Here is a 22,120-nt window from a genome sequence, read left to right on the forward strand (position 1 = left end):
TTTCTCAAATAATTGTGAGTATACAAATTACTCTAGGTTCTCCTGTGGCTGTTTCAGTGTTCCGTATCATCCTTTCTCCAAAAAGCAGCCAGAGGTCTTGCAGAAAGGTACTGGCTCCTTCAGTCACTTTACTTCAGCTGCTCAGAGGCTCGCCAGTTGCTCTCAGCCCTCATCACCTGTGAACACCTGCCTTGACATCTCCTTGGTCTTATACCTTTGTTTGCTACTCTCTCTAGACTCTAGCTTTCTCATTCTTCCTGAGGCATCGCTGCATTTCATCCCTAGGGTGAGGAGGCATGTCCTTCCTCTCTGTCTTTATGTTTTAGATACCACTTCTTCAGTCACGGCTCTGGATCTTCCTCAGGAAGGTAATTTCCCTCATCACAGAACTTGCTGGAAATTCACCTTTCTGCATCTGGATAGCATCCCGGGTAGTGTGTGTTCTAACAGATGCAAAGTCAGTGGTGGCTTGCTTTTGACATCTTGATATAGAGTGGGCATCTAATACATTTTGCTAAGGAAAATGAATTTATTATACAAAGGCTATAAAGAGTACAAAGGGAAGCTGGATTAAAACTCTCAGATAGTTCTAATTATGATTAGAATTAAAAGAAAAAGAAAGACCCACCTGGGGTTTACGTGCCAACCCCCAAGGAGGATGCAAGGATTAACAGTGGGCCTGAGTGGTGAGGCCCTGAATGTCAGCAGGGCTCTCACGACAACCTCCCACCTTCCTACTATCAAACAGACATTAGGTGTGCATGTATAGCTTTCCATCCATTTATAAATGTCCACTTGAATCAACAGAACATAGTCAGTTTCTCATTCTAGCCTATTTGTAAAATCCATTACAGATCTGTATATGGATTTTATATACAATATATACATAAATATATTTTTATGTATAAAATATACAATATATATAAAAACGTCATTTGTATTTTTGATGGTCAAGTAGAACACATCCTAGAAGAACCATTGTTTTCTAAGGTCGGCTTCCCTGAGGAAATGGCTGCTGCAGAGTACGGAGAAGCTCAGTGGGGTACAGTGTGGGCCTCTGGATCTGCACTCTCACGGCGCCTTCCCTGCCCTGAGACTGCCCAGTTAAAAGTTCTTCTTCACAAGGCAATGTCCTTCTTCTGCTTTCTCCTCATACTCTTCATCGAAGTTCAGTTTCATTCTGACCAGTTTAAGTTCTTTTCAGTGAAAGACCATTTATTTCTATTCTATGGACCTGTCTGCCAAACCTAGTTTGGTAAATGGGAGACAATGACTTAATTTCACCAAAGTTATGGATGCAATGTAAGAGTAAAACAAGGATTGGGGAGTTTAGCAATCACACCGACAAAGCTCCAGCCACAATAAAAAAATGGACATATCAACTATTCATACTTATACTTTTTCATTAAATTTTTTCATTTTTTGAGAATTTTTAATGTGAGCACTATATTTATATGATTTTAACACCACCTTCCTTCTCCAACTCCATGGCTCATACCCACTTCCATTCAAATTCATGATTCCTTCTATTATTGTTATATATATACACACTTATGCAGGTGCACATGCATACACAAACAAGACCTATTGAGTCTATTTAGTATGGCATGCGTTTCAGCCTGAGACTTGGGATTAGATAACTCACCAGGGAGCTTTTCCCTAGAGAAAACTGATTCTCTCCCTCAGCGGTCACAGTCAGTGGCTCTTTATGTAGGAATGGGACTCAGTGAAGTTCCCCTAGCCACAATGGCATGTCAATTGCTGTTGCCAGTCTTTCCTATGCAACCGTATTGTTGAAAATTCATAGGTATGGGTATAGCTTCTTCATCATACCTAGAAGACATTGTCTAACAGCAGGGCAACCTGGTCCTGTGGCAATTGCAGCCCCCTGCACCCCAATGTTTCATGAGTCTTAGGTGTATGGGATGTTACAGATTTATCAATTTGGGGTAGCACCTCGTGGCTATTTTACTCTTTGTGTTTTCACCAGTTGTGGGTCTCTAATATTCTCTACCTGATACAAAAATAATCTTCTTTGATGACGAATGATACACTTATCTGTTGGCATGAGGATAAGTATTATTAGAATACAACTTGGAAATTTTATTAGTTTAGAGAGACGGCAGTAGTGCTTCTCTAGGTAGCTGGCTAGGTTTGTAGTAATCAGGCATAAATTCACTCCTATTGAGAGAACCTTAAATGCAATTAGAAAGCTGTTGATTATCCCTAAAATATTTACCACTATTTCACTGTTGGGGATATCTAGCCAGGCTAGTCATTTTAGTTCATAGGTTATACAGCCAGGCAGATCTATTGATTACTTTTCTCTATGGAAAGCTTTTACAGCACCCTCTGATACTATGAGACCTAGTCATTAGGTGGAAACTGTCAAGTGAGTTCTAGCTTGAATCCTCCAAGTCCTGTGTCTGAAGAGTGTGGTGTCTGCAGTAATAAGCCCCCAGTTAAGGGTGATGGCAATGGACTATCTTGTTCTGGAGTCTCCTGTACTCTCCCATAACCAATGAATGACTCAGAAGAAGGTTTCCCATGCTTGATACAGTGTATTTTATTAGATAGTCTCTGGGTCACCTTGAGAGTATTATCACCTCAAGTGGTGCAACTTCATTTAAACTCTGTACACTACACACACACACACACACACACACACACACACACACACACACACAAAGGCAAAGACACATATTGTATTTTAAAGTATGCTTTTAAAATAATGTTCCTCGATGGCTTTTTCAAATATCATTAGTGTTACTATCTATCCTCCGTCCCTCTCTTTGTACATTAACCTCCCTCTCTGCTCCCAGTTAAAGTGACTCCCCTTTTCTTCAGAGCACTCATGTTCTTAAAGGAGTCTTTTACTCAGTGGTGGACACGAAGAGATCATTAAAGATACCACTAAACCTGAAATGCTGTCATCTTAAATCACAGAAAATTAGTGTTATGGGTAGCCTGCCAGAGATGACTACTCAGACATAGTTTATAGCCAATTGACAGTCTTTATTCCACCTGGCTGGGACCACACCCAAGTGTTGGGGGGGTCTAGGTGTGGCCATGAGTATTGAGAACATGGGCCTTTTAAAGACAGAAACCATGTCCTGGCATCTCACTTGGCAGCTGCGTGGGTGGCGGGGGCGAAAATACTTCCCAGAAGCAAGCAATTTGAAGCAAGCAGTTTTAAAAGGAGCCAAGGCAAGCAGTTAGCTGGAAGGTGTTCTGTACAAACAGGCAGTTTAACACGATCTGAGAAAAGTTAGCTAGGACATCCTGACCTTGGGTTTCTAGAATAGAGCTGGGTCATTTTCCATGAGGTTCTCCATTGAGAATATCAAATTCCAGTTAAACCTGAAATGGCCTCAGCAAGAATACAAAATGGAGTAGCCTCTGTACTGTCTTGCCCTGTTACTATATAATATTCTGGATCTCAGAAGAAGACTTATTATAAGGCTTCATTATAGAATAATCTATCACAGTATATTTAAATTTAAGTTTGTTTTAAAAAATTACATTTGTACCTATAAAGAGTACAAAATACACCATAATTTAAGATATTTTTAAGCTTGATACCACAATGAACATACCAGTTTTGTAAATCTTTTTTGTCCAAATAATTCCCTGCTTAGAATCATATTAACTGTCAAAGATAATTCTCCTTTAATGTGCATTATGTTACATATTTGTTAGTCTAGGTTCCTAATTTAAATCTACAAGGCAAAGTAATTTAGGTTTTCGGTTTCTAAAATAAAAAGTAGAAGGAACAAAGCGTCTTTAACAAGAAAAATCTCAATAGAAGGAAGCCATAAGCAGAAATGCATGTGCTTTGAATTTTAAAAGTAGCTATTTTTAAAATTGATTATCAATCTGCATAAAGCAAGGTTAAATATCAAGATCAGATTAAAATCATGCTGGAGGCGTTTCATTTGCTTGAGTTTGTGGAAAGTGAACTTCGTATAAGTCAGGGATTTAGCATTAATTATTTTGCTATTTTACAGAGGGGTGCATGTCTTTGTAGTTAGACTGTACAACCTGAGGGTGTACTCTCTAATTGTATTTTAGAGAAAATAAACATTCATTTTGTTTTGTCTCAGGATACAATATTCTAATTATTACAGTCATTTAAGCTTGCAAGGTTTTCAAAGCTTAACCAGACAGAGCTGGTGCATTTCAGCTCTCAGCACTGAGGGCCAGGTCTATCATTTCACAGTCAGCTCAGAAGGAAATCTGGAGCCCGGGTCCAGAGTTCGGGTTATCTTTATTTTTAGCACATTGTGTTGTTTTACAGTATGTAACGAAACATGAGCAAAGGCTTATTCTAGTATGGTGGAGAATGCATCTGACCTTTCTAAGCCTTATTTCTTCATTCATAAGTTTGGGGAAACAACATACTTAAGTCATGGCATTTTCTGTTAAGATTAAATGAAACTACACATGTTGCAAACTTCATGTGGTGCCTTGGAAGGAGTAGCTGCTCGGTAGATTGCTAGTACCTTCCATCTTGAACAGCACTCAAAGCTTACACAATCTATTTCCTGTTATTTATTCTGTTCTTCATCCATTCTTTAGTCCTGGTGAGATGCTAACCCTTGGCCATGAGTGAGACAGGAATAAGACAGAACGCTAGCTCATTCAATGAGCTTATAGTCTCAATAAATTAATAAACAATTCAACAATTATGATTATAGTAAGGGGTTGCAAAGGAAAAATATAAAAGGTTTTAACTGCTCAGTTGGTGTTGGTATCCAATCTTTGGGATCAAGGGAATCTCTTTGAGACCTAAAGGATGATGGATACCTATACAGTTCTAAGTCCTTCTCTATGTGTGATACTCTTATTCTATCTCCATAGACGAAACTAAGCTATGCTCAGAGTTTGAGTGGTGGGAATGGGGGGGGGGCTCAAAAACCATGTTTCTATTCATTTGCCCCCCCCTTTTAAATTATACACAATGTTGCCCGCATTTAACAATGGGTCAGTTAAATCCATCTAACTAAAAACATTTGTTATTATCTCAAAAATGGATGATTAATGATTATATTGATAGGTACCAAAACTTCATGAATATTATAATGCAACACATGTCAATGGGATTAATGAGGTCTATGAGGAACTAAGCAGCTAACATATGACTTTAATGTCCTATTTCAAAGGGAGAAAAGCTGGGGGAGAGATTAGGAGAAGGACAAACTGAAGTGGCTTTAAAGTCTGGCAAGTAAGGAATTCCAAAAGGCACTTGTGGGGTAACCAGATAAACACTTTGCCCACTGCAAAGTATCCAATCCAGTGCTGTTCTTAGACCCTTGGAGAACTGTTGGTCTACCAGTCATGGGAGTATGATGAAAAGAAAAGCAGACAGGTAAATGCCTCAAGCAGAAAGGCCCTGGGAGACTACTATCTAACTTCAACTTTTGCAAATAATTAAAATCAGTATGTAGTCTTATCTCATTAATTCAGAAAGTTTATGACACTTTTGAAATGCAACAATATTAAAAACCACAATTAGATTGCATCTTTCTGTGCTGAACTGGAGTAGGACCTTAAACGGTTTGTGTATGAAGCTGGGCCAGATCCATGAGATACAAGGCCATATGCAAGATACTAGCTGTCTCCGCAAGGTCTTGATTTATTGAAGGGCAAGCACTAGCCTAGCTTTTGTTCCTTAGGCTTAGGAAAATGGTTTTACTTTGAGAAAGATAGCAAGCACAGTTTATTTAGTCCAGGATTTGGGTTGGAATTAGGGCAAACTTGTGGGAGACAGTTTTCAAATTGAGTTTCAGTGTTGGGGACACAGTGACAGATCACTAAATGTTAACTTTGATTATGACCATGATGAGTTGTTGGTAAATATCCACAGTGTTTAAATCATCTGGTTAGCATCATTTTATTCATTCATTTGATCACTTAGTCAACAATTGTTTCCTCTGTTCCTTGTAAGTTCTAAGTATTAAGGTGCTAAGTACTAAGTTAGGTGGTAGGGAATACAACCATAAAGGGATCGCTGTAATGTCCCCCAGCAGCACCTACCTGTCTGTCTGTCTGTCTATCTATCTATCTATCTATCTATCTATCTATCTATCTATCTATCTATCTATCTATCTATCTATCTACCGTCTCTCTATCCATGTGTATGTGAGTGTATATAGGTGTGCCCACATATAGTGTGCCTGTGGAAGTCAGAGAACAACCTGTAGAAGCCAGTTCTCTCCTTCTACCATGTGAAGTTCAGGGAAAGAACTCAGGTTATCAGGCCTGGGTAGCACATATCTTATTTATTGAGCCATCTTGCTAGTCCAGGATATTTATAGGTTTGGGGGAAAATAACTAATAAAAGTGAACAAAAAAAATACCAGCTGGTGATAAATGCGCAAACAGTAAGACAAAGCAATGTAGCAGGATCGGAGCCTTGGGGGTTACTGGAGGACGCTGATGCAGATAGAGAGCAGTCATTAGTTACAGTGCATCTGAAAATATTCATAAAAGCCAGAAACTAGAAACAACTTAGATGTTTCTCAACAGGATAATGGAAAAAGAAATGTTGTACACATTTCCACAATGGAGTATTATGTTAAAAAATGACACCATGAAATCTGCAGGCAAATGGATAGAACTAGGAAAATTCATCCTAAATGAGGCACCTTGGACTAAGAAAGATGAATATAGTCACTTATATGTGGATATTAGCTATGCAGTTGATGGGGGAGAGTTTTGTGTTAATTTCATTGGTTAAATAGACTGCCTTGGCCCTTTGATAGGACAGAAAGTTAGGTAGGCGGAATAGACAGAACAGAATGCTGGGAGAAAGAAGCTGAGTCAGGCAGTCGCCATGATTCTCCCACTCCAGACAGATGCAGGTTAAGATCTTCCCTGGTAAGCCACCAGCTCGTGGTGCTACACAGAATATTAGAAATGGGTTAGATCAATATCTAAGAGCTAGCCAATAAGAGGTTAAAACTAATGGGCCAAGCAGTGTTTAAAAGAATACAGTTTCTGTGTAATTATTTTGGGTAAAGCTAGCTAGGTGGTGGGAAGCAGCTCTGCCGCTCCCATTACAACATGCAGTCAATGATAGTCAAGCTACAATCCATAGAACCACAGAAGGCAAGTAAAAAGGGACTAGAGCGAAAGATATCTCTCATTAAGAAAGGGAGACAAAAGAGATAGCTGTGGATGGATATGGAGGTGGAGGCCAGAACTGGAAGATTAAGTGGGGGTGGAGAGTATTGAGGGAGAGAATATATGGAAAGGCGGCAAAAATTAAGGGACATTTGAAGTGTAGTATGGAAATCTAATACAGTAGGAACTTCCTAATATATAGATACACACACACATACACACACACATAAAGGTGATCTAAATGAAATTGCCAAATAACAGGGGAGACAGTCCCAACTGACCATCTCTTGTCACCAAAGCTTCCAGTACTGGGCTTGGGTTACATCTAATTGAGTTGTTGGCCAATGAGGCCCCATGGAAATCCCAAAAATAACCTATGTTGTTGCCAAGACTATAGGTTGCTTTCCACAAACTGATACTAGGACCCCATTACTAAAGACACTATTTACATAACTCACTGAAGATGGAGATGCCAAGCTGGTACTTACATATAGGCTTCGTTCACCTCTACATTACAGTGCATCTGTTACAGGAATATGTTCCATATGCTCTCAAGAGAGAAACAAACACCAAGCCAGCCATAAACCTTTTATCTACAATGGTGTACTGCCTATAAGACAGCTAGAGTAATGGTGGCACAAAGCTGTGGGAGTTAGCAACCAATACCTGATCTGACTTAAGACCCTCTCATGAGATGAAACCATACCTGACACTGCCTGGGTTACCAGGAACCCGAGACTTGAGAGCCCACGGATCTAAAGCAAAACCAAACAATACTGGCCTAAAAAAAAAGGACTGACAAAATGACTCCTAATGATATTCTGCTGTACTCAATAGATCAATGCCTTGTTCCACCATCAGCAAAGAACCTTCCTCCTGCAGATGGGAACAAATGCAGAGACCTCCAGCCTGACATTACACGGAGAGTAAGAGACCTGGGAACACTCAACCTAAATGGGTTGTCTCCATCAACTCTCTCCCCTAAGAACTCAGGGAACCCTGGGGAAAAGAAGGAAGAAAGTGTAAAAGCAAGAGGGGATGGAGGACACTGAGAAAAGAAGGCCTTTTAAACCAATATGAGCAAAGGTCATATGAATTTACAACCGCTGAAGCAGCAGACCCAGGGTGTGCACAGATCTGCACCAGGTCCTCTGCATATGTATTACGGCATCTGTTTAGTGTTTCTATGGGATTACTAAGTGAATGAACAAGTGTGCGGTGGGAACTTCTTCAGCCAATGGGCTTGGAGATGCTGGACCACTTTGGGCAAGGCCTTGGGTACTATAAAAACAGATGTGAAAACAGGCGCAGTCTTTCTCTTGGCTGCTAGATTCGGTTCCTGTTTTCTGCTTGTGCAGAGGACTGTTGTTCTGTGAGTCTACCCTAAACAAAAACCTCTTATTATACTCCATTCTGAGCTAGTGTGGGACTACTTTACTGTAATTGTCTACATTTGTGCTCAAGATTAGTGTGAGCTTACTCACACTAATAATAATAGTAATAGAGTGAATACGTGTGAGCTATTATTTATAGGCAATTTACATTGGTATGAATTCTTATATTGATATAAATTCAAATTATATTTGTTATATTGAATATGCTCCTATTTCTGTTTACAATATTTGTATACCTATGCAAAGTTATTTTGTCATATTATATGCTTGTATGTTTCTACCTCTGCTTAAGACACTTGGTATGTTGATAAAATTTTAATATATATTTATCATACTGCACTATACATTTCCACCTCTGGTCAAGATACTTATACACTGTTTACATTTTGAGGTCATTGTCCTCATTTGCTGTACAGTTGTTTAAAGATTATCTAATATTTTAATATATAAAGCCTTAGTCTTTAAGTTATATAGATATTAAAATTACAGGTCAATAGTCACTCACGTTTGTCATACGACTATTTTGTCCCCATCAACGTAAGTCCCTGTGTATAGCAGACGTAACTTCGGCTATATTAAAAAAAAAACGTTATTTTTTGCTGTCCACGCCATGTAGTCGCCTGAGTGTACAGTGGGAAGAGGCTTACAATCTGATCTGTGGCCAAATCCTCTAGGCCACCGAATCTTGTTGATCTTTTTAAGTTTGCTCTGTTTTGATTATCTTATAAGGGTAGATGTTTTATGAATATCTCATAAAGAGACCTCTGCCTTCTGTATGTATGTCACAACCTCAAAGGCACAAGGAAGACCTTCAATAGATAAGGATAGCTCCCTAATAGCAGGAGGGGTAGGATGCTTAGGACTTTCCTAGGGAAGCTTAGAAGCAATACTTCTAGGAGATGGCTTAAATGTTTCATAAGAAAATTTCCATCAATCCAATATCCCCAAATTGTACAAATATTAAAAGTTCCCCAAGCAAGCGACACACGGAGGCTAAAACCAAAAGTGGTACTGTGGCTGTCATGTGGTTCAGCTTTGCTAGGTCTTGGTCATGCAGCTGTGCTGGCTTTATGAGTTCCGCCATTCCTGTCAGAAATGACTGTCCCAGCAGAGGGAAAATCAGTTTTCTCCAGTGCAGAGTCACTGGGTCTATCAACCTCTCCAGGACCGGCCTCATGCTCAGATGTAGCTGACCAATTAATGGACTCCACAGTTTGTTGTTTTTTTTTTTTTTGAGATAGGATTTTGCTGCCCTGCTGCCCTGGCTGTCCTGGAACTCACTTTGCAGACCAGACTGATCATAAACTCATAGAGATCCACCTACCTCTGGCTCCCGAGTGCTGGGATTAAAGGAGTGCACCACCACCTCCTGGTCACAAGTGTTTTTTTTTGTGTGTGTGTGTGTCTGTGTGCTTTTATTTGGTTACACTTTAGTGTTTCTTTTTTTTGGGGGGGGTGTTGTTGTGGTTGGGTTTTTGTTTGTTTTTTGAGAAAACTTAAAAGTTAGGTGGGTAGGGTACAGGAGACGTTATTGAGTAACTTGGGGGAGGGGAAGAATACGATCAAAATATATTTAAATTTGAAAATTATTTAAAATAATAATAAAATGATGTAGTTTAAAATTCACAACGATGAATAACTAGATATTTTTATACAACAAATAAAAAGTAGCTCAACATTTACTAGATGTTATAATTTGCCAATAAATTTTAATTTCTTTGTAATTCTATATAAACCAACAACTTTTTCAAGATATCCAACATATATTAACTATTATGTATTTGCATACACATTTTTTTGAGTCAGGGTCTTGCTATGTAGCCAAGGCTGCACTCAAATTTAAAGTCCTGTCTCAGCCTCCTGAGTGCTCGGATCCCAAGAGTGCCATCATATTCCAGCTTCCATTATATCTTATTTGTGAAAATATTAGTATTTGGTAGAGAAATATATTTTAATTCTATATCAATTCTAAAGAAATTTTAAGACTCGCAATGTAGAAAGGACTGACAAATGTTCAGTAATTGGGCTAACATAATATATTATTAATATAAATCATTGATATAATTAGAAAATTAAAACGCTCTAATAAAACGTGTCTTGAGAAAGCAGGCTTCTCCTCCTGCCCATATCTACATTAGTTCTGCTTCCAGAGTAGCCATGAAGCTTATTTAAAGCTTCTGTATGTGTCCTACCTAGCTCCCCATGTTTTCTCTTCCAGCAATGGGACCACACTGCAGTCTGACCTAGGCTTCCATTGGTCACCAGCTGACAAAACTCTGCGGTCACAATCCTGACTATCGCAGACAGAGCCATTCTTCTATTTCTCAGTATCCAGCTTTTCCCACACCATTTGTTGAAAGGATTGTCTTTTATCCCTGTATGTTTTTGACATCTTTCTAACAAAAATTAGGTAGTTGTAGTTTTGTGGTTTTCATTTGGTCCTTTACTCCACTCTGTTGACCTACTGACCTACTTTTGTGCAGTACCAGGTTCCTTTTGTTATTATGGCTCCATAGTATAATCTGAATCGGGAAAATTGATATCACCACCATTGGTCTTTTTGCTTAACACTGTTTTGGCATCTGGGGTCTGTTGTCCTTTGATAATAAAATTTAGGATTCATTTTTTTCTGTATTCATATGAAGACTGTTACTGGACCTTTCATAAGATTTGCACTGAATCTTCAGTTTGGTTTTGGCAATATAGCTATTTTCACAATATTAATTCAACTGACTCATGAATTATGGGAGGTGCCTTGGCTCTCATGACAGCATACACAAATTCACTTTCCTTTTAGATTTTTTGTTTCACAATGAAAAGTGATTTTTGATTTGAATCTAGCTTTCATAATATGGACTTTAAACAAGAAATAAAATACAGATTTAACCAGGTGGAAAGACAGTTTGATGATTCATCCTCTTCCTTCCTACACCCTCTCCCTCCATCCCGCCCTCTTTCTCTTGTGTTCCAGATGGATTAATTCACAAGTCTACAGCTGTGATAGGAGGTAGGGATGTCAGTTTCCTCTTATTTTTAAGAAATTGAAAACCTAGTTAGATGGCTGTTGTGAAAAACTGGATAATAGGGAAAACCACCTTTCACTTTTGATTTGTGTTCAGTGGGGCACTGTATCTTATCATTAATGCTGAATGCTTCATTTCAAAAACCAGACCACATTCTCTGGTTCAATTAAACTGGGGTTCCATTAATGAAAGTAAGATTATCAGATTGCACAGCACTAATGTGCACTGGGAATTGACAAAGAGTATAGTGGGAATGCGAAGCTTTTTGGAAACACTGGCTTCTTAGAAACAGTGATTCTATTAATTCCATTCAATGCTTTTAATTAAGCTATATAGCATTCAATAAAACAGTCTAAAACTTTTAAAAACTCCAAGGTTTCTTTTTTTAGTGGTGTGAAAGTCCACAGGAAATGGTTAGTTCTCTAGAAGCCTCATTGGGATCTCTCAATATGTGCATTTATGATAAAATACCAAAATTTACATGAATACTACACAGCCAATTATATGAGCACACAGTCATTTTCTCATGCAATTCAAATTTCATTGTGCGAGTTCACTTTCTAGAAGGCAGCAAAAAACAAATAGTTCAAATAAAGACGCATCTGCTGGCTTATCCACACTTACAACACTCTGCTCTTGGGTATAAATCTTAGAAATACCATTCAAACCAAACACTTGAAAAAGAGCAAAAGTTATTAATATATTCTCTTTTAGTAAGATTTAAAGTTCACATATACGAAAATCGGCTACGGAAGTATATTTTCAGAAAGAGAACCACCCAGTACCACGTTTGTTCATGTCATCTTGCCTATCACGCATGTGCAATGAGACTGGCCTAAAAGGCACAATCATAATGGGTTACAATGAGTATAATTGGTAGTCACAAAGAAAAAGAAATGCGCACATGGATTTTGGTAATTAGTAATTTTCTGTATACATGATGCATATTGAATTGATTACTATTACATCAAAAGTCCACTTACCAATTTGCAAGAGAAATACCAGTATTCTCCTCTGTAAGTTGGGCTTGAATATAGTTTATGAAAATGTTTCTGTTTAGTTGTAACACTGATGTGATTAGTATTTATTAACTCTTATTCACTTAAAGTACCTCTGAGAGCTTTAAATAAGATGACAATGATATTGTACATTCACTTGTATTTATTGTAAACACAGTTAATAAAACAACCAGTTGGTTCTCTCTATTAATATCTCTCTTTCATTGCTCTCCCACTCGGTCCCTCTCTTCCCTTGACCATCCCATTCCCTCATGTTTCCATCTCCCATCCTCTTCCTTTTTCTCACCTCCTCCCAATCTCCGCCCCCAGTTTACACAGGAGATCTCATCTAATTCCCCTTCCCAGGGCGATCCATGCATCCCTCTTAGGGTTTTCCTTGTAACCTAGCTTCCCTGGAACTGTTGATTGTAGTCTGGTTATCCTTTGCTTTATGTCTAATATCCACTGTGGGTGAGTACCTACCGTGTTTTTCTTTCTGAGTCTGGGTTCCCTTACTCAGGATGATTTTGTTTTTCTAATTCCACCAATTTGCCTGCAAATTTCGTGATGTCACTGTGAGAGAGCCACTATGGATTTAGGGAGAAACCTAGTGCTAGGGAAATTCTCAAGAATCCACAAGGATGACCCCAGCTAAGATTACTAGCAATTGTGGAGGGGGCCCTCCCCTGTAATCAGATTGGTGAACACCCCAACTATCACTATAGAACCTTCATCCAGTAACTGATGGAACCAGATGAAGAGACCCACAACCAAGCACCAGGCCAAGCTTCGGGAATCTAATTGAAGAGAGGGAGGAGGAAAATATATGAGCAAGGGAAGTCAAAATCATGATAGAAAAATCTACAGAGACAGCTGAACCAAGCTTGTGGAAACTCACGAACTCTAGACCAAGAGCTGTGTAGCCTCCATGGGACCTAACTAGGATCTCCGTATGTGGGAGACAGTGGTGAAGCTTGGACTATCTGAGATGCCCCTGTCAGTAGGACCAGGATCTGTCCCTGATGCACGAGCTAGCTTGTTGGAGCCCATTCCCTATGGTGGAATGCCAGACTCGGCTTTAATGCAGTGGAGAGGGGCTTGGTCCTGTCCTACCTTAATGTGGCAGACTTGCAGACTCCCCATGGGAACCTTGCCTGTTGGGAGGAGTAGATGGGGGCTGGGTGGGGGGGGTTGAGGGAAGGTCAGGAGGAGAGGTGGGGACAAGAACTGTGATTGTAATGCAAGATGAAATTGAAAAGAAAACTTGGTATCAAACTAAAAAAAAACCATTCAATTGAAAAAACATGGGTTTAAAAAGACAATTTGTAATCATATCACCATCATGTTACAAAGCTTAGTCATTACTATTATTGAAAATTACCATACTATATTAGGTGCAGATATAGTATTTGTTATTGAAATACTCTTCCTGCATTCTGTGGCAAATCTTAAGAATAAACTGTCACCTGAAAGGTAATGAACTTACTTTTATGCTTTTATATTTTTCCATGGCTCCTTAAACAAACATGGCTTGCATGAAATCTTTTTATTTCTCTTTATGTCTAGATATAGTATATATAACAAATACGCTTTCATTGTTTGCCTCATTGCTAGCAAAAGTCCTACTCAAACTGGTGATTATGAAACAGGTAAGGTTTGCATCATACATTCTCTCGCTCTGCTGTTTTAGTTTGGGAATGATGCAATCAAGGGCGAATAGTATAGTGTCTACTTACATACAGACTTCTTCTGTACTGAAAAGAGGACAAAAGAGGTCCAGCTCTTTAGGGATGTTTAACTTGCGGTATGTGGCATGTAATTAATGATTAAGATTAACAGAGAAATTACAGGTGATAAAGAGTTCATGCTTTCCGGCCCAGCTGTGGTGATGCACACACCTTTAATCCCAGCACTCAGGAGGTAAAGGCAGGTGGATCTCTGTGAGTTCGAGGCCAGCTTGGTCTACAAGAGCTAGTTCCAGGACAGCTTCCAAAGCTACAGAGAAGCCCTGTCAAGAAAAACCAAAATAAAATAAAATAAAACGAAAAAAAAATTGTTCCTGTTTGACCTCCTTTCAAGCTTTGACAACTTTCTTGGCCATACTTGTCATCTGTGAAGCCAAAAATTCTGCCACCTCCCCCCTCAGCTTCTCTCAGTGCCACTGCTTTCTACTATCCCAGGTCCTGCCAGTGTGGAATACTGCTGTTAAATTCAGCTTCCTATAATGTTACCGTCTCCTTATTGAGGGACGAGAAACGCCCCCATGGTGTAGTTCCAACACAGCCTTCATCACTCAAGCCATTCCTTATATTGATCCTAGGAAAAATGGTCCAAGAATTTGCTTTCCCCTCACTAGCATACTTCCATAAATCTCTTATTATTATAAATACACATTATAAACACACGAATATGCACAGGACACTTTCAGGACCTGCTTTACAGATGACTAGCTTCCTTTGAATTACCTCCCTGTATCTGAGTGTTATGTGACCCATATGACCTTCCCAGGGGGAGTGCTATAGTGCTCTTAATGTTGGCTGCACATTGCAATTACTAGTGGAGGGGAAAAAAAAGAAAACCAAAACCAAATCAGATTAGCCAGCCAAATTAACCAAAAATCTCAACGGGAGAGTCCAACCATTGGGAAAAAATGTTTTGTACTGTAAAATGTATAAACTTTAAAATGTTTTAGGGGTTCGAACATCTAGGGAGTTGAGTTATATTGGGTTTGATATTAAGGTATCTCATTGATTTGGTCCAACTGATATGAGGTCGGTATACAGGTGCAATACTGGAGGCCTCAGAATATTCTGTTCAGCTTACAGGTTTCGAAAAATGTCTTTAGACTTTCAGACATACTCAGGTAGGGCAGCACTGTCCATAACTAAACTGAAGTTTCCTTTTTCAAACTGACAATGACCATCCAGTTGGCTGCAGTTCCGTCACTCCCTACAGTTTCTGCAGAGAGCAGCATTGCTTGGTTTATATTGTAGTACTTGAGTAAAGGAACATTTTCCACAGAGGAATAACCATACTACAGAAAAGCACTGTTTCATGTCTCTCCCTACCTTTTCCTCTCCCCCAGTAAATCACAGTGCTGAAGTAGAGAATGTTTTGTGGGGGTCAAATGCTCACATGCCAAGTTCTTCATTTTAGTTGTCAGCCTGGGCTGGCAGTGAGATGAGCAGAACTGTGGAGGAGTGAGGGTTAGCGACATCTTTAGAGGAAGACACCTGCCAGGGGACGGGCACACATATGCTTATGGGAACCTCAGTGCATACCCGATTCTGCTGATCGTAGACGGTGACCTCCAAATTTTATTTCAGTTTGGCAGACTTTTGTCATGTTCAGCAGCTGTGTCACATGAGGAACATCTGTTGCAAGTTGACAGCTTCGTGGAATCATATCTGTGGGTTCATCTGTCAAAAAGGGAATACCATATCCAATTTGAAATAAGAACACCCATGCTCCAAACAAGCCATTTCTGATAATTGAGCAAACTCTATAATGAAACCAAGTAAGGCAAAACCATTTTAGAGTACAACTTGGAACAACTTATTCAACTTTCTGCAGTGATGCCTGTAGAAAGAACATGGCATTTCTGGGTAAGAGGGAGATTAGAAACTGCCTCTTTGTGACCCATGGAGAAGAGTCCCAACTAGTCATGGTTCTTACGAATCAAAGAGCCAGAGAACATCAGAAGCACACAAACAATAGCAGGAAAACAGAGAAAGAAAGTAAGCTGAGGGGAGAGCTATCAAGTCCTCTGCACAGAAGTGCTCAGGCCATTTACTTGTCCTGACTTAACATGGATGTCATGAGAAGGGTGATCAGGAAAGGATCAAGTGGCCAGCAGAGATGTAGCCTGTAATGAGTCTTTCTCTTCCCACTAACTCCCAAATTATGACATGGAGACTTCTTATGAATTATGAAAGCCTGGCCCATGGCTTAGGCTTGCTTCTAAGTAGTTCTTATATCTTAAGTTAACCCATTTATATCCATGCATATTCTGCCATGCGGCTCATGGCTGTTACCTCTCCTGCATATCCTGCTTGCTCTGTATCTCCTAGCTTCTTTACCTTTCCTGAGCCCTCTCTGTCCCTGATGTCCTGCCTATGCCTCTTCCTGCCTAGCTATTGTCCATTCAGCTCTTTATTAAACCAATCAGAAGGTGCCTTAGCAAAGACACATTTTCACAGTGTAAAAATATCCACATTTCCCTCTTTTGTCTAAATAAAAAGGAAAGGTTTTAACTCTAACTATATACCATAAGAACAATTATCAAGTAAGAATTACATTCACAATGTTTAGTTCCTATGTCTTTGGCAAAAAAAAAAAAAAAAACAACCCTGTATTATCTATCCTATCTTAGTCCAAAGTTTTAAACTAAATTATTTTCTTTCATAATTTGTATTACCATCAGAAAATATGTTTTTAGACTTAAAAACATCTTAGATAAACAATTTAAATTTTTATATTTCTCAACATTATAAACTTTATATCTCTCTTTTAAAAAATATATTTATTTTTCCATTTTATTTTACATTCTAACCAAAGTTTGCCCTGTATCTCTTATGTAAGTTTATTTTCTGAATCTGGTAACAAAGAAGAGTATAAATATCTAGTCTTTGATCTCCATCAGAGACCCGAGAAGGATACCACATTATCTGAGTAAATTGAAGTGAGGAGCAAGCAACTTCCAAAACTACAGAAATGACAGACAGCTCATGTGTTGAGGGCAGGAAAGCCTAGCGTGGTGCTGGCTGTGAAGGCAGCTGTATAAGTGCTGGCTGGGAGCATGAGCTGAGATCATTCCTAATCTGGCACTGCTACATGGGAACTCAAGAAGGGCACGGAGCCTTACGCAGGCTGGCCAGCAAACGCAAGCTTCCTTGTGCAAGAACCACGGGACAAAAACATCTGAGATCCTTCTGGGGAGGTGAATACCAGGAAACATACACTCAAAATAAAGAAGAGAATCATCCAGATCTCCCCAGAGGCCTAGCCACGATCCCCAGGGAAAGCTATGATCCCTAGCACAGCAAGATGGGACTGGAGCTGTCAGGCAAGGACAGGCACCGGATAGGGGTGATTTCTGTGAAGTCTTACACAGAAGATCTTCTGAGCAGGGAGGAGGAGATATAACTTAAGTCATTTGACTTACTGAGGCTAGTAGCCCTTGCCTATTAACAGAGCTACTATAAAAGACAGGGGGTGAAGTCACATGAGAAGAAACACTGACAATGTTATAGCATGGCAGGGAAAAGCTTCACTGGAGTCATCTTTGATTTAGCCTGAAACTGACTCCCCCCCCCCCACACTTTTCTTTCTAGCTCCACTGTGAAAATTCCTGCGGCAAAGTACCAAACCCTGTTCTAAAAACTCAGGGTCAAAAACAAAAATGTTTTTGGCTTTTGTTAATCTGTTTGCTTGTCCCCTGCAACTGCCAACCAGGATGCAGGGTTTCTGTATTCTTTACTTTTAAAAACTCACTGTAAAGTGCATTGGAGACTGCTCTGTGAGAAGTGTTTCCAGGCAGGCCCAGGCCAACTTAATACAGACTCTTACTCATTTTGGACTTTGGCTGTACTGTGTGGTCTCTGGGGCTCTACCCTAAAACAATAGTACCTTCTGACTTTATTTTTTTAATTGACATCTTTAGAAAGGCTCTATTTCATGTGCATAGCTACATTGCCTGCATGTATGACTGTGCACCACATGCATGTAGTGCCTGTGGAGGCCAGAAGAAGGTTGGAACCCCTGGACAGGAATGCTTGTGAACCACCATGTGGGTGCTGGGAACTGAACTCTGCTCTTCTGTAAGAGCAGCTAGTACTTTTAACTGCTGGGCCATCTCTCCAGCTCATACTGACACTTTTCTTTTGGTTTTGTTTTGTTTTTTGGAGACAGAGTTTCTCTGTAGTTTTGCAGCCTGTTCTGGAACTAGCTCTTATAGACCAGGCTGGCCTCGAACTCATAGAGATCCTCCTGCTCTGCCTCCTGAGTGCTGGGATTAAAAGCGTGCGCCACCACCACCCAGCCCTCCTGACACTTTTTTGTACTTCAAATGTTTAGTTCTTTTGTTTTAGCTTGTATTTTACCCAAAGAGGCCCCTATAACTATCCTTATTTGTTCTATAATTAATCTGTAACATATTCTTTATTGTTTCTTAGTTCCCATCCATATATTCTACCTCTTATTTATACTTCATGCCCCCCTTTTCATTTGGCTTTTCAAGACAGGGTTTCTCTTTGTAGTCCTTGCTGTCCTTGTACTTGCTCTGCTATCATCAAACTCAGGGGTCTGTTGTGGGACATTATTTCAACTTGGCAAAGATGTGTTACATTTGTTTATGCTGTGGAATATTATTGTAACTGTGTAAAGGTGTGTTACATCTGTTTGTGCTGTATTTGTTTAAAGATGTAAGGATGTGTATTTCTTTATGTAAAGACATGTTGCATTTGTCTTAAGTCACCTGACTGACCTAATAAAGAGCTGAACAGCCAATAGCTAGGCAGAAGAAAGGAGAAGAGGGGCTGGCAGGCAGAGAGAATAAAAAAGGGAAAAAAATAAGCTTGAGAGAAGAAGACAAGAATGAGAAAAGAGAGGATAGAATGAGGGGAGATGCTCAGGACAGGAGCCAGGAGCCAGAAGCCAACCACACACAAGAGGCAGTGAAAGTAAGACTTACAGAAAGAGAGTGAGAAGGGGAAAAGCCCCGAGGCAAAAGGTAGATCAAGAGAAACAGGTTAATTTAAGTTAAAAGAGCTAGCCAGAAATGAGCCTAAGCTAGGTGAAGCATTTATGACTAAGAATAAGTTTCTATGTCATGATTTAGGGGCTAGCTGGTGGCCCCAAAGAAAAAAATCTTGGTACAGACCTTCCTCTGCCTCCCAATTGCTGGGATTAAAGGTGCATGCCACCACACCTGGCTCTTACCCCTTTTTATTTAATTATTAATACCTTTAGTCCTAACAAAGTATAAACTACAAAACAAAATGAAACAAACAGCCCCCTCAAGCCTATAATCTATATTTTCTCACTCTGAATCACTGTGCCCACTATCTCTGGACTGTGTTGAAACACTAGTGTCTTCTACTGCAAGTCAACCACAGGGCTTCCGTCAAATCATTGTCTATATTTTACACTCAATTTCCCTTTCAGAGAGTGATGAGGAACACAAACTCAGTTAAGACAACTCACCGGAAGACTCAGAAAATGAAATGTGGAAACAAAAAGAGTGAAAATGGAAAAAAAAACCTGGAGGACATATCCATACCAACAGAGGTGCAACACACACACACACACACACACACACACACACACACACACACTTGCGCACACACAATAAACATAAGAAGGCAAGCCACTATGTCACCTCAACAAATTCACAGATCCCCAACACCAGAAACCCAAGATAATGAGATACCTAAAATACAAGACAAAGGCTGTAGAGTTACTTTTCAAAAGGATCAATGATACGTAGAGGACATTAACGAGTACACAGATGAAGAAAGGAAATTTAGGACCCAGACAAAGAAGTCAGTAAAGTAGATGAAACAACCATTTGGACCAGGAATTTTAAAAAAAAATGAGTAAAAATTCAGCATGGAATTGAAAATTCTTAAAACTACCTATTAGAGGATGCTAAACATAAAAGGCCCAGTCAAACAAATAAACAACCCCCATCCTGAAAACTATCATGAAAAAAGACTAGTAAAATAAAGAATATCAAAACAAGGCTGAGGCAGCAACATGTTCAACATACATAAATTTATACAACATTACAAGAAAGATCATTGAATAATCTTTCTAGAACTTTGGGATATGTTTAAGACACCAAACCTAAGAATACATGGGGAAGGAGTTGACACAAAAATCTAACTTATTAGACACTGAAATGATAGCAGAAAATTTCCAAAATCCAAGACAGGAATGGACATCCACACAGGAGGCATTTATAAATTTAAGTGAGTATCACCAGAGAAGAACCTTCTACCTCACATCACAGTCAAGACATCAAAAACAGAATGCAAGGGACATGCTGTAAGTTGTAAGGAAAATGTCACTTCAACTGTAGAGAAAACTCAGCACTACAACATCCAATCTCTCATCAGCAACTCTCAAAGCCTACAAAGCATTAAATGATACGTTTTAAGCCCTGAGAGTTATGTGGGAGTCTGCTGTTTTGTGTTGATTTCATTGGTTAAATAAAGAGACTGCCTTGGCCCTTTAAGAAGACAGAAAATTAGGTAGGCAGAGTAGACTGAACAGAATGCTGGGAGAAAGAAGCAGATTGAGGAGTCTCCATGATTCTCCTACCGGACACAGACGCAGGTTAAGATCTTCCCTGGTAAGACACCTCGTGGTGTTACAGGGATATTAGAAATGGGTTAGGTCAATATGTAAGAGCTAGCCAATAAGAGGCTAGAACTAATGGGCCAGGCAGTGTTTAAAAGAATACAGTTTCCGTGTAATTATTTCGGGGCATAAGCTAGCCATGCGGGCGGCCGGGTGCTGGGGACGCAGCCTCACCGCTCCTACTACAACATGAAAGTACATAATTGTAAACAAAGATTGTTATATCCAGCAAAGCTATCTTTTAAAATTTATAGAGAAATATGTGTACTGCCAGTCAAGTACAAGCTAAAGCAATTCAGGACCCCTAAGCATGCGCTGCAGAAAGTCCTTAAAAGGAATATCATACACAGAGAAGCAGAGAAGGAAGGCAGTCTTTTTTGTTTGTTTGTTTGTTTGTTTGGTTTTTCGAGACAGGGTTTCTCTGTAACTTTGGAGCCTGTCCTGGAAATTAGCTCTTGTAGACCAGGCTGGCCTTGAACTCACAGAGATCTGCCTGCCTCTGTCTCCTGAGTGCTGAGATTAAATGCGTGGGCCACAATTGCCTGGCTAAGAAAGACAGTCTTAACCATGGAAGGATGGGAAGAATAAATTTCATGATGAATAGATGATCAAAGGAGATAAAAAGGATCTAAGCTGTTCAACACAGTAGTTTTATAATATCAAGAAGGAAAAAAGTAAAGAAGATACAATAATCCAATCAACCAGAAAAGCAAACAAGGAAACGCCAAGGATTTTCAAACTCCTCCCCAGAGAAAACTTGAGCGCAAAGAGGCGCCATTCAGCATTTAGAAGTTGCAGATGAGATAACTGACCAAAAATAAGATCTTACCATTTATTGTCTCCAAGTGTCATATGCCACTGGCAAAATGACTGACTTATGGTTATGATTGCTGTGATGAAACAACATGACCAAAACAAGTAGGAATGAAATGGTTTATTTGGCTTACACCTTTATATAGCTGTTCATCACTAAAGGAAGTCAAAACAGGAACTCAAACACAGCAGGGACCGGGAGGCAGAAGCTGATGCAGAGGCTATGTTGTGGGGGAGGTGTTGTGTACCACAGCTTGTTCCTTACAGTTAGCTCAGTTGGCTTTCTTATAGAACCCAGGACCAACAGCCTAGAGGTGAAATCACCCATAGTGGGCTGGTCCCTCCCCCATAAATCACTAATTAAGAAAATGCCTGTCAAACTTGCCTGCAGCTAGATTTTAGGAGG

General features: G+C 39.6%; 1 protein-coding gene across 6 annotated transcripts in view; it reads right to left on the reverse strand.

Annotated features, from left to right (window-relative positions):
• Positions 1 to 22,120, reverse strand: part of Cfap20dc (CFAP20 domain containing) — a 225,524-nt gene that overhangs the window by 95,718 nt on the left and 107,686 nt on the right. For all 6 annotated transcript variants that reach the window (XM_075988576.1, XM_075988575.1, XM_075988577.1 and 3 more), the window contains one exon: positions 15,822 to 15,959. In XM_075988576.1, coding sequence (XP_075844691.1) covers positions 15,822 to 15,959 — 138 coding nt within the window. The remainder of the gene's footprint in view (positions 1 to 15,821; positions 15,960 to 22,120) is intronic.

The sequence above is a fragment of the Microtus pennsylvanicus genome, chromosome 10 (assembly GCF_037038515.1).
Source record: "Microtus pennsylvanicus isolate mMicPen1 chromosome 10, mMicPen1.hap1, whole genome shotgun sequence".
Taxonomy (NCBI): Eukaryota; Metazoa; Chordata; class Mammalia; order Rodentia; family Cricetidae; genus Microtus; species Microtus pennsylvanicus.